We start from the raw sequence: 14,556 nt of genomic DNA, 5'->3' as shown, positions 1-14,556 counted from the left end.
CATGCAACGTTAAATTTCACTTCCCTTGAGGGAGATATTTTCTAACCGACGATCCGGCTCGTACTAACTACTGGTATATTTTTTTGTTAATTTTGATGAAATTAAAGGCTATTATGTTAAAAATATCTCTGAGACCCTAATAAGCTTTTGAATGCATCTCGCGTGCTTAATACCCATTTTTCAACGTAAAACATATTCTGGGTGCATTTAGGATACGTCAGACTTTCGTTGCTTCATAGCCCAGAGTCTCAGTACTCAGAATACGCCCATAATTAGATTCTTTCAGAGTACTCGAGACATGGTACATTGTGTATTTAAGTAATTATTCTATATTTATTTAATTTAAATAAAAAAAATTCTACTTTCGAGTTGTTTGTTATTTTACTTTGATGAATTTAATTTAACTTTTAATGTGGATTTTTTAATATAAATTATGAAAAATATTTATTTTTTTAAATCCATTTCTGAGCTTTATTTACTGAAATGCACTTTTTTTTTGTATTTAGACAAGTTCGCCGTACCTCCGACGAACTCTATGAAAATTAGCAAGTTTGCCTTACTTTCCGGCGAACTCCACTTCAAATATATTAAATTGAGTTTGAAAAGTTAACAATGGTAAGTATTATCATCGTCTCCAAAGTACATAAGAATATAGAATAGTACACAGGAATAAGTCGTATTTTATTTTTGGGAAATAGTTATTTTTTAATTTATAATTAAAAAATCTTTGTTAAATAAGTCCCTAACGTTTCAAAATCGTCTCAATTTTGTCCCCGCCGTCAGTTCCGTTAACAGATCCCTAACGGCATGACAACATTGAGTCAATTTTGAAGCGTTAGGGACACGATTTAAACGTTAGGGACAACTTTGAGACTTACCGCAAACGTTTGGGAAAAAAAACAATACTTTACTCGAATAACAAAAAATTTATAATAAATTGAATATATTATAAACAAAATTTTAAATATAATAATAAAATAATAATACTACTATAGCACATTGTGTGATTTAAATTAGATTGGATTGATTTAGAGAAGAATCACTTTAGAGAAGTAGATCTAAAGATCCGATCTAATCTATGTGATTGTTTGTCAAAATTTGAATCCATTAAATCTAATTTAATGCGATTTTAATAGGTTTTCGGTTTAAATTAGATTGAATAAACGGTTTAATTTAAATTGGTTTGAATTTAAACATCTCTAATGCAAATATTATGTATTTATTAAAATAATAACTTTAAATTTTTTTACTAATAATAATCTTAACTTATGCATTAAAAACATGAATTAACTAAACCCAAATGAAAAATATGAATGTGTAAATTTTAAAAAATAAATGATTTCTAAATGTTTTAAATTTAATTTTTTTTAAAGTCAAAATATAAAATTTAGATAGAATATATACCGATCTAATTCGATATAAATCTTAATATATTATATCAATTTTTTAGTTTAAATCGATTCAAATTGTACTAAAAATTTTTAAATTTTACTCATAGATCGTAATAAAAAAAAGTTATAACTAATGAAATACAAATCCAAAATTTTTAGGTGAGAAGAGAAAGACTATACTATTTGAACTATAATTTACTAGTCATTTTTTTTTCGTTTAAAACCCAAGATATTCCCACGACTTATATATGTATAGCTCATGTTAACTTCTTGCATGTCCATGATTTTGGGTTGCACTTAAATCGTGGTGCTTTGGCGTGTTATAGGGTTAGAATCCTAAACTCTATGGCTCAGGATTCGGTGGTCCCAGAACGTTTAGACCATTAAATGGTCCCATAACAAAATATGTTTTTTAAGTTTTTTTAACAACTGCTACATAGTCTTTTAATTAATTTTAATTACAAATTGACCCCATATATTTTATTTAATTATAAAAACAGTTTTTTATTTTATATATTATTATTTTATCAATAATCTATCATGTTTATTAACAATCAAAAACAAAAATAATAACGACTTAGATCTTCCATTGATCGTAATAAAGCTTTTGGCCATTCCAATGGATTAAAAGTTTATATTTGATTGGTGATGTTCGTGATGAACTGTAAAATCGTATTTCATTGAAAACCAATCGATTGAATTATAACTCAATCGATTAGATTACAGTTTATCACAAAACAATCGATTGAAAATTGCAAGGCAGCATGTTTTCGCATAAATCAATCGATTGGTTATATGACCTAATCGATTGAACGATGAATAAAAATTGGTTTTTTGTAATTCAATCGATTGTTTATACCCTCCAATCGATTGAATGCTTGAAAACAACCTGGAGTCTCACCAAAACAATCAATTGCTTGAGTATCCAAGTGGTTAGATAATTAAAATAAAAGTTAACAAGAAAAAAAAAAGACTAAGAAAACCTCCTAATTAGTTGTAAATGGATTATTTTGGTTTCTTGTCTTTCATTTTTCTTTCATCTTTTTTATTATTTAAAATTTTCCCCTTTAGCTTTTAAAAAAAATTATAAATCTTATCTTTTGTGCTATATTCTAATTTAGTCCTCTGATCACTTACTCTTAGAATTTGTCAATGCAAGGTTAAGTGCTACTGGGATCTGCAGGAGCTGAAAAGCTACAAGGCTGATTCGGTTTTATCCTTTAACTAAATGAGAAACTTATTTGGGTTCTGTTATTTTGAGGTGAATGAAACAGTGATTCTTAATGGGTAAATACCAAATATAGTGGCTGGACTTGGAGAATCTAATATATTTGAGGAAGTATAATTTAGTTAACAGAATGAACACAACTTGATTTTAATCTGCACAGAAGTGATGCAGACATAGAGGCATAGACCACCATCAATCTACCATTAAAGAATTTCTCTGTAAGTCAGTTAAAGAATTTCTAATTCCTAGACTTGTGGATGTGCAATAGATATAAGAGCATATTTGTATGGGACCTTTAGATGCTATCCTCGGTAATAGATTGACATTGTGGCTGTTTATGTGATATCTATCCTTCTCTCAATTTAATCATTTGAATGTATATTAATTTAGTATTTTTATTCTAATCTTTTTGTGGTAAATTAGCAAATATTACAGAAACATCTTTGAAGCATGGAGAGTTTTACATGAAAATATTTGTACCCTTGTTATAAAAAATATCAATCTAATAGATTCAATCTTTACAAGTTAACACCTAATAAATTGTTAAACTAATCTGTGCCTCGTATTTAGAAAAGATAACCAATGACCTTGGCAGATATATAGTTAGAGTACTATTAAACAGCTATAGAATGTCAATTCTACTAACATATAGCCTGCATAATCCAAAGTTTCTACTGCTATATGGCCAATCTAGTCTATCAATATATAGTCTGCATAGTCCATGGTCCAATGTTTTTCTAAATGATATATAAAAGAATTTCATCTAAACTTGTTTGATTTAGCACTTCCCCGTGCATAGCACTATGCGCAGGCACATATACTAGTAAGATAACAATTTTAATTTAACAAAGCAATGATGAGGCGAAACAAAATTTTGATGTCTATGATGAGAATAAAGAAGGGTTGATTGATGCCAAGGAGTTGCAGAGAGTTCTATGCATTTTGCTACTTAAGGAAGCAAGAGTTGCATCTTGGATGTGGTGGTAAAAATAATAAATTTTCACTTTTTTCAGGTGTCATTGTTGAATATACACATCTTGGAGGCAGGTTTCAGGTTTGAATTATATTGCTTTTGGAGAGGCATCCAATGCAATGTAATACTTTGCCCAACATCAAAGTTTATCATCAATAACAACAAAAACTCAACAACGTAGCAACAAATTCAACAAAACAGCAACAAAGACACAGCAAATTGATTGATTGAATTATAAACAATCGATTGAATTACAAAAATCCAATTTTTATTCATCGTTCAATCGATTGGGTCATATAACTAATCGATTGATTTATGCGAAAACATGCTGCCTTGCAATTTTCAATCGATTGTTTTGTGATAAACTGTAATCCAATCGATTGAGTTATAATTCAATCGATTGTTTTGAAATTCCAATCGATTGGTTTTCAATGAAACACGATTTTACGGTTCATCACGAACGTCACCGATCAAATATAAACTTTTAATCCATTGGAATGGCCAAAAGCTTTATTACGATCAATGGAAGATCTAATTCGTTATTGTTTTTGTTTTTAATTGTTAATAAACATAATAGATGATTGATAAAATAATAATATATAAAATAAAAAACTGTTTTTATAATTAAATAAAATATATGGGGTCAATTTGTAATTAAAATTAGTTAAAAGACTATGTAGCAGTTGTTAAAAAGACTTTAAAAACATGTTTTGTTACGGGACCATTTAATAGTCCAAACGTTCTGGGACTATTGAATCCGGTGCCAACTCTATGATACTTCTAAGTTCTAACTATACAACGATCTATTTAATTTTTTTAGCACATAAGTCATGGTAATCTCATATGTTTTACATTATATTTTAAAATTTGGTGAGAACGATTTATATAAAAGGTGGGAGAATAAAATTGTAGTGAATTAAATTTTAGGACAATCTGATAGAGTTGTTACTCATTTAGATTAAATAAGTAGATTGAATTCAACATAAAGTTCGCATTGTTTCATAGCAAACAAAATCAAGGGCCAAATTGTCCCCCCTCTGTCGAAAATCATCTTCAAGAAAATTGAATCTTTGCTCTATAATTGCCGGCCTTAAATGCAATATCCTTAATATAACAAGTATGCTGATCGGTTAAGGAGCACTCCCAAATCCCAAGAATGCTGACTGATCAGTTATAATTTTGGACATCTCGAAAAACTATTGGAAAATGATCACGTATATCAATTGAGAAAAGTGAAATACGATATTCATGGTACGAAAAATTAGTAAAATTGTTATTTGTCAATTGTTATGTAATGAGGGTTGAAAACTTGAAATGATGAAAATAACTTTAATTATAGAGGTAAAATGTCATAAATAGATAGTTTAAAATAAGGACGTGGCTCAGCGATTAAGGACGACTATATATTCGTTTAATTTTTTTTAGGCCATTTACTATTTTAACTGTTGTTTACTTCTTTTTTTTTTTAATTATTGTTTACTTAGCCATGGTACTTATTTAGATTTTAATAAACAAAACCTTAAAAGTGGATTGACATGACTTAGAACATATTTAACAATTAAAAATAGGTTTAATTACTCTCTTGGTCTCTATAGTTTTACTAAATTTTTAATTTAGATCCTTATGCTTTTTTTCCTTTTAATTAGGTCCCTGCACTACTTTTATTTTGTAATTATATCCTCCTCATGTTAAAAATGTTAAAATTAACATAATATTTTTATCAAAATATATGCAATAAAAAATTTAATTAAGTTTTTAATTATAAATACCTTCAATTTACGAAGAAATATTCAATTAACTCTAATATTTTTTACGCTAAGAAGGATGTAATTACAAAATTAAAGCAGTGTAAGGACCCAATTAAAAGGAAAAAAAGTATAGGGACCTAATTAAAAAATTGGTGAAACTATAGAGATCAACAGAGTAATTATACCTTAAAAATATTTGAGAGTACTAGTTTAAAAATAAAGAGTCATATTTTTTATTTTTTATTTTTTAATTATTACTAAAATAAATAAATAATCTTAGATATAATAAACATATAATTATAGATATTGCATATATAAAATTATAAATATTAAGTTAAATAATATAACTTTACCTTATTGTCTTAATATTACTCTTAATAATCAGTAGAATTTATCTTAACGAATTATAAGTTATGTCTTAAATATAATTTATTATTTATATAAAATATTCATTTAAAATAAATAGAATGCTAAACCAAAAGTCGTGATTACAGAAAAAAAGAAAAAATGACATCAATACAAAAATAACATATAAATTTTAACCGTAGATTGACATCTTATTTTAAAAAAAATAAACTTAGAAATACGTAATTGTTCACTTCAAAATTTTTATTTGATTATAATTTTATTTTTGTATAAAGTATCTACAGTTTTTTTATTATTGACTTTTTACATTATATCTTGTACAAAAATAAAATTGAAAAGATTGAAAAAAAATTGTGAACGGACAAAAATTACCTAAGCATTGTGTGTAAAATATCTTTAACATTTTGTTACTTATATTTGAGCTTTAATATAGGACAATTATTTAAAGGTGAAAATAAAAAAACTAATTAAAATGGTTTATATTTTAGTTTTTTATACAAATTTTAGTATTTACTAAGACCGAAAATTGATTTCTAGATAAAATATGAAAAATAAACTTAAACTAATGCATTAATATTGACCATTGGTGCATAATTTTTGTCTTTAGTGATAACAACTTTTTACAATTTGTAAAATGCATGAAGAACTAATAAGAAGTTTTTTTGCCATCTACTACTAATATTTGTTACAGAAAATTTAATAATACCTCAATTTTAATTTTGAACCAGATATAATTTAAATTTTAAAATATATCTGTCAAAAGAATAATTTTTTTTTAAAGCCCACGGTATTTCCTAACCCGACAGGATAAGGACTAATCCGTCGCGGATCGGAGCTCCATTTAAGGGTCTGCTGTTGGCCAATGGGTTGCTGCATGCACAAGGAAGGATTTGAACCCCTGACACTTGCTTAAACGGACGAGTGAGCTGACCACTCGACCAATCCAAATTGATTAAAACCATTGAATTAAAACCATTGAATTAGACTTAAAAAAAATTTTCCATATTCATTCCAAATATAACTTTTCAATATGAATTGAGCATAGGTTTGGTTTCAAAAAAAAAAATTCTTCCGCTCAATTGTCTATTTCTTCAAATTTTATTTATACAATTTTTAAAATCACCTCAATCAAATGGCAGTTTCATATAAATATGTCAATTTCATAATTCATTAGCTAAAGGACAACTATGATATTTTGAGAATTTTTTGAAACATTGATTTGGATCTGGATATGAAGTCTAATGTCTTTGTGAGGCAGCATCTGACTTGTTCTTATGGCGAAGCATTGCCGTTCGGGTTTCTCATGAGGAAGTGGAGGTGGTACCTACAAGAAATTCCGATGTTTAAATTAGCAAGAATTTTTTGCAAGCTTTTACTAGGTTAGAACGTAAATATACCTGAGGGTATCAGTATATTTATAGTAGAGCCAATAACCACTTTTTTTTAGAGTAGTTCCACCTTTTTAGGTGGATGACTGTTCCCTTTATTTTTGAGAGATATGTTAGGATCTATGTTTTAATGGAGATAGAGATAGTAGGAGAGATCGAGAGAGGCCGTTACTTATTTGGATAAGTAAGACTGGTTCCTTATGCCGTGTCCGACCTCTTTAAAGAGGTCGGGTATGTGGTAGGGGGCTAGGGGCCACCTTTTTTGGGTGAATCTTTTATTCTTATTGGACATGACTCTATGTTTTGAGTTAGGGTATGAACACATGGTATCTTAGAGTTAGCAGGGATATTTTCTTTTTTACCATTGATGATATTCTGCCTAATAACTCTATTATTTTTGTTTCTGCGTGAGTAGCCGGCTCCAAGGTATAGTTCGTCTTACTCAGAGTTTGAACTTGCTTTTTCTTCGACGGAATGAAGTGTACGTCGATTTTTCTAAAAACAATGCCAATGGACACTTACAAAAGTACTCTAACGCTCAAATTAGAAAAGGTATAATATGATGGAGATAATATTTAGAATGAATAGTGTATGGTCAAAATCATACATACATAATGTATAATAAATAAATAAATACAAATTTCATATTCATGGAGATCTACTTAATTTAACCATAGGCTCACCTAAGTTTTCTTTTCCTAAAAAAAATTAATTTAACTGTATTTTGTATAATTCAATTCTTATATTTTATTTTTTGAAATATAGTATATTGTTTATTTTTTAATAAAAAATCATCCTATTACAGGTTCATTTGACAATGATTTTTTCCTTCAATTAGCATAATTTTTTTATTGAGAAGTACTACAAAATTATTAGAATTTATTATTTTTAGTTATCAGTTAGTTATCAATATTTAAATAGAATAAAATATATTATTAAATTATTAAACTAAAGAAATTGAATTAATGATTAAATGATAACTAAAAATAAATTCTGATGACTTCCTAATATTTTTTTATCTTATTCGTTGATTGCTGAAAATTATTTTCTTCAATTATTTGAAAAATAATATATATAACTAGGCCTATTTTTAAGAAAGACATCCGTAAACAAGGGCTAACAAATTTCCAGTTCGGCTATGTACATGAAAAATGGCTTCGCTAAAAGCTAAAACACACCTTTACAGACCAAGCGTTCGGAGCATATGGACAGAGGAAACAATGTATGAGTTTAAATACTTGCCAACTACTTACCCGGTCTGAAGCTCACGATGAGCTCCTAGTCGTCATGTACATTGAAAGCAAGCTACCAAAATCTTGACCATTCACACTATTTATATTATATCTCAATGAGTTGAAATGAATGAAATATCATACTCTATCCCATATATTGACATATGAGAACCACTTCCAAAACTATTATTATAAACATAAAATTGAACAGATAACATAACCTCCATTCCCTCAAGATATTATCACCGCTAGTGACCGAACCTCTACTACTTTTTCTTTCCCCTCTCCAAAGTCCAAACTCTTCTTTTATAAGGATAAAATAACTTTTTAAATTTTTAGCATATAAATTATTTTAATTTCAATTTAGTTATTATATATATCTATAGATTTGATTTCCAAGTCAAATCATTTCAACTCCAATCATTCCATACATGTCCATAGAGATTTGATTTATAACCTCCGTCCAAAGAATTTATTTTTAATAATGAGGAAACACATGAGGTTTAAGCAACTCACTACAACACCCACTCAAATTAGATGGTAATAATATACCCTACATAGGAAAAAAACACAAGGCAAACAGAACATTCAGTGATCAAAATCAATTGACTCGCCATACTAATGATAACAAAAAGGAACAGAGAAGAAAAGAGACACTCCAAAATGGGTAGGTGAAGATGGTATGACCAGGTCTCTATATGGCTTCCAGAGCCTGCAGGATATCATCCTTCAAATCTTCAAAGTCTTCGACTCCAAAGCTGAACCGAACCAAGTTGTCATGAATCCCATACTTAGCCCTTTCAGATTGAGGAAGATCCCTGTTTGCAAGATACATTATACGGACCAAAATCCAAACATAAATCATAATTGAGGCAATAAATCAAATAGTAGGACCACTAAAGATGCTTGCACCAAAGTGGTCACATCCATGTAGGACCCAACCCCCCATTATGGGTAGTAGTTTTATATCATGCTCATGACAAGGAATTAGAGCAAATACCAGTAAGACATGATAGCAGGTTGATCCACAATGCTCTCACAGCCACCGAAGGATGGAGCTATATATGGAATTTTCAGCGAATCAACAAACTTTATGGTGGTCATTAGGTCCCCATCAATCTGCATAATTTTCACAAAACCATCCGAAATGAGCAAATAATAATGTCAAAAACAGTGTATTAAAGACAAAAGTGATTGCTAGTAGGCAGTAGCAACCACATACTGGAATTAAAAACCCACCTCAAAACTGACAACACCACCAAATCCAGTCATCTGCCTTTTAGCAAGCTCGTGTTCGGGATGACTTGGCAAGCCTGGATAGTAGACACGCTTCACCTGCCCATTGTGTGGTGAGAGATTAGAATTTAAAGCCAGTTCACACAAGATCACAGGCTCGGTACTTTTATCATTTATCCATCATACTACAAACATGTACAACATACAGAAAATGTCATCATGAACAACATACAGAAAACATAAATGTAACTTTGATGGATAGGGAAAAACAAAAGTTTGATAGTATAGTTCGACCATGGATGTGCTAAAAATCTCAAGCACAGACTAATTTAGAAAATCTAAATACTTGTTCGCCAAAAGCAGATTATAAATACAAGCAAGTCGCAGGTAGCAAGTACCTTGGGATGTGCCTCTAAAATTTTGGCCATCCTCAACCCTGTTGAATTCTGTTGCTGTACACGAAGATGCAGCGTTTTCATGCCTCTAATGATTAGGTATGCAGCATTCTGTACATTGAAAACATGTTGCATTAAGATTACAACACAATCTAGTAATATAACCTTCCACGCAGACAAAATTGCATAACATAAACCAGCAGAGTTAAGAAAGAGGTTTGTAGTAGTAGAATGACTCACCGGATTAAGAGTACCACCCAAAACATGATGCAAATTACGAATTTGTGAAACCAACTTATCTGGACCACTTATGCAACCACCAAGGACCTAAATCAACACACCAAGATATTCCTTTAATGCTCCACTATGAATAAATAAACTATGGATTGTATAATCTGCAACTTCCTTTAAGTGTTTTTTGTAAGAAAAAGGAAGGAAGAATGGAGAGAAAAGGTGGTGGGAGGGAAGGGGCTTCAAACAATGTTTTAAATATAAGGCTGATTTACATCATTATGTCCAGCAATGTACTTAGTTGCAGAGTGCACCACAAGATCAGCTCCAAGGGCAAGGGCCTTCTGGTTCAACGGTGTGGCAAACGTACCATCAATGCAGACCAGAGCACCTTTTTTGTGGCAGAGCTCTGAAACCAACTTAATATCAACACATCTGAGGAATGGATTTGTAGGAGACTCGGTGAAGAACAATGAAACCTGCACATTCATATAATACCTTCTAAACTCAATACTGCCTATCAATCACAAAGATATCTCTTAAATGGAAGCAAAATACTCTCTTCACCACTCACATTGTGCTGTTCCAATGCAGATTCCAAGGCACCAACATCAGCAGGATCAATTATGGTAGCCTGCTCAATCAGAAACCAATGATAGTTTCATTCTCAATTCATATTTCAAAGTCAGAACTCTATGCATTTCCCCTCAAAGAAAAAGTTCGGGAAAAGAATATAGTGTGAATTATGAAGGCAGCATAGAACTTTGCATAAAGGGAAGTGAAACACTAATTTCCCCCTCAAGTTGTTCAACAAATCTTTAGCAATTTTCAATAACAAGAAACCATTCCCAATACAAACAGAACCCATAAAACAACCAAATAAACCAATCACTTACAGAAATTCCCATCTTTGGAAGGATGGTTTCAATGAAAATCCTAGTCTTCCTGTAGCAATCTGTGGTGGTCACCAGATGTCCACCAGCCGGCACCAGTGCCATCAGCAGGACTGTGCTGGCACACATGCCTGATGCCATGATCAAAGTTGATTCAGCACCTTCCAGTGCACTGGTTGAAAGAAGGCATCAAGAAACCCCATTAGATCCTCGTCACAATTAAAAAACCAGATGATAGGAATAGAGTGAAATTCTTATACTACTTGAGCAACAGAAACCTCTTGTTCTGTGACATCTATTATGTTAAGCACCAGCCCTTGCTCTAACAAAATTCTACGGTATAGTTGATGTGTTTCACATTCAATGTTAACAAATTTACGAAAACAAGAATCTCTGTCAACACAAATCAAATACAAACCTTATCTTCTCCTCCAAAACCACAGTAGTTGGGTTTCCATAGCGTCCATATTCAAAACTAACTTGGCGTTTTTCCTAAAAGACAAGATGAAATGACCACCAATCATATATATAGAAATATAACATAAATTGATTCAATCACGAAATATACAACTCTACAGACATACATATAAGATTATAAGGTATGAATAACAAAATCTGAAAATCCACACGATAATTTTGCATCATTTACAAACTTCCCATGTTCATAGGATCAGATAAAACCAAACTTTATTTAATGCTTCAAAAGAAAGATTTAGTACCTTGAAATCAATGAGATCAGCGGTTTTCTTAAAGAAGTATGCAGAAGTGTTCACTACAGGGGTCGTAATAGCATCAGTCACAATGCCCCGACCTAACCTTTCAGCTGGAAAACAAAAAAATAATAAATGAAACACCTTTTGGTAATTAACTAAAATAACAACATTAATTAAGAATATCAAATCATTAATTAATTCATTAATCTTGGATTCTTGGGGGGAAAAAAGAAAAGAAGGATAAGGTACCGGCATGAATGGTTTTGCTTGCATCTGTTAACGAAGAATAAGAAAAAGTGTCAACGGAACCCTTAAACTGTACAGTCCCGTTTCCATCTTCCTCCTCCTCGGCGGCGGCAACGACGACAACGTCCTCGTCGCCGGCGACCTCGGCGGGGGAGAGGGAGATCGGGGTGGCGGAGGCAGCGGCATCAACGAAAACGACGCCGTTTCGAGGCGGCATCGTGAGCGAAGGTTCTCGAACCTCGGCGGAGGAGCAGAGAAATCGGGATCCGAACGGCATTCAAACGAGGCAGAAGAGAAAACCTTGCTGCAACTCGAAACGGCCATTTTCGATGTCGTTTAGGGTTTCTTCTCTTTTCTTTTTTTTTTTCTTTTTTTTCCCTCTTCCCCTCTCTTCTTCTCTTCTCAGTTCACTCTTGGGTGTGAGAATTTGAGGGGAGGAACGAAATTTAAAAATGAACGAATGAATTATGAATGAATGGGTTATGGCCTTATGGGTTTTGTTTGGTGGGGTTGCAAAATGGATTTTTGCTTTTATTACTATCACACACGCAACTGACGCAAGTGGGGGTTTTCTATTTTTGTTAAAAAATTAGTTTTGTACTTTTGTTTGCTTCTGCGAGTTTTAAACGCTGCTTTTTCTGTCGTTTCGATGTTAACTGTTTTTTTTTTTTTCGTAACTTTGTGTGGTTTAACAGGGGGCGCGGCGGAGGTGACAGCTATTTCCACTAGTACAATTTTGACCACGCGGGTTTAAAAAGAAATTTTGACAATGATCAATTTGCAAATTTACCTGCCAGTTTTTATCCAATATTCAATAATCAATTTCGTTCATATTTTTTTTTTATTTTAGCCCAGAGTAAGTATTTAATTCCATACGAGGGTATTAACAAAACGGTTTTTTTATACAATTAAGTATTTTCGTCAATTAAATATAATTAAATTGTTCCCTAGCGAAATTCTTATTTATATTCTTTTTTTTACATGTATTTTTTTATTGTCATTTTTTATTAATACCACTCTTACTGTTGTTAAATAAAAAAAATGATGATAATGACGATAACGATGATGATGAAAAAGAAAAGAAAAAGAGAATTTTAAATTATGCATAATTTATTAAAAATAGCATTGAAATTGTTTAACTATGACACAAAAAAATTTATAATTTTCATGTCGAAATTTCTTAATTATAATACAGATTTTTATTAAGAGGATAAAATAAGAATAATTATGAGAAAGTGAAACAAAGGAAATTTTAAATTGTGTATAATTTTTAGAAAAATAACATCCAAATTTTTTAGCTGTGACGGAGAAAGTTTCTTAATTTTGATACCGAAATTTTTTAACGGTGACACAAATTTTTTTAACTAACTTTTCTTATCATTAAACTAATTGAGTGGTATTAAACTTGTATTTAAGAGGTTTAGTCATTTCTGTGTTATTTGTAATAAATTGGTGTCATTTTTGTTCCAAAATACATTTGAATGTATTTTGTTGATTGATGAGTTAAAATTTTGAATTTGTGGTTCTTTAAAAATTTTTTATGTCATTTATAAAAAATTTCAGTATCATTTTTAACAGATTTCTTATATTATTAACAAGAAAGTTATGTGTTATTTTTGTTATTTTTAATTATTTGTGTGATATTGAACTAAAAAGAAGAAGATGAAGATGATGATGATAATAATAAAAGAGAAAGAAGAGAGAAAATAATAAGGAGAATGAATCAAATGAAAATAAAAAAATGAAAAAAGAGGAAAAGGAGAAAGAGAAAGAGAAGTAGGGGAAGGAAGAGACAGTGACGATGATAATGAAGGTGGAAGAAGAGGGAGACGAAGAAGAAAAGAAATGCGCATTTTTATAAATTCGACTTGATTAGACTTAATTAAAAAAAATTGAGTAATCCAACATTTTTATTAACAAAATATATTATTCAACCTATGTTATTCATTTGTTTGTTTTTCTTGATATACATAAAAAAATAATTATTTTTATTCACAGTGATTAATAATGACAAAATTATTCAAAAAAAACTAAATTAAAATATAAATTTTGGTGACAAAACTATTATTAAATTTTTATTGGCCATTTTAAAATATTAACTAATATCACTAAATTACTCCCTTTTTCTATCTTTAACATCGAATATTATAATAATTTATTTTCTTCTAAACACCAAATTTTTATATCCCTCTATCACTATTATCTTACTCACCTGCAACACCATCATACCATCACCACTATCAGCACCACTAAAAAAACTTAGCCAAATCCTAAGGAGCAGCGAGAGGAAAGAGAACCATAACAACAACATCGATGGTGTCACAATTGGTAGGTAGAAAGTGAAAAAATCTAAGAGAGTCAGATTGAATTGGATTTTAAGAATTGACGAAGGTGGCGATGACAGTAACACTGATACTAGAAATGAAGAGGAAGAGAAGTACAGCGGTAACGACAAAAGGTGACGTCAAAAATTTTATTTTGAAAATTCTAAAAGCCGTATGAAATATCAGAGTCCT

At 30.5% G+C, this 14,556-nt stretch overlaps 1 protein-coding gene across 1 annotated transcript; it reads right to left on the bottom strand.

The window, feature by feature from the left end:
* Positions 1-8,770: 8,770 nt before the first annotated feature.
* Positions 8,771-12,526, bottom strand: LOC107471195 (cystathionine gamma-synthase 1, chloroplastic). Its single transcript, XM_016090638.3, is given in 12 exon segments — positions 8,771-9,144; positions 9,327-9,445; positions 9,566-9,661; positions 9,961-10,068; positions 10,198-10,284; positions 10,464-10,667; positions 10,763-10,822; positions 11,085-11,253; positions 11,500-11,573; positions 11,801-11,904; positions 12,044-12,227; positions 12,230-12,526. Coding segments are annotated over 12 exon segments (1,464 nt in total). The 5' UTR covers positions 12,365-12,526; the 3' UTR covers positions 8,771-9,020.
* Positions 12,527-14,556: the final 2,030 nt, after the last annotated feature.

Source organism: Arachis duranensis, chromosome 10, assembly GCF_000817695.3.
Source record: "Arachis duranensis cultivar V14167 chromosome 10, aradu.V14167.gnm2.J7QH, whole genome shotgun sequence".
NCBI lineage: Eukaryota > Viridiplantae > Streptophyta > Magnoliopsida > Fabales > Fabaceae > Arachis > Arachis duranensis.
This window is presented reverse-complemented; position numbering and strand designations above follow the sequence as displayed.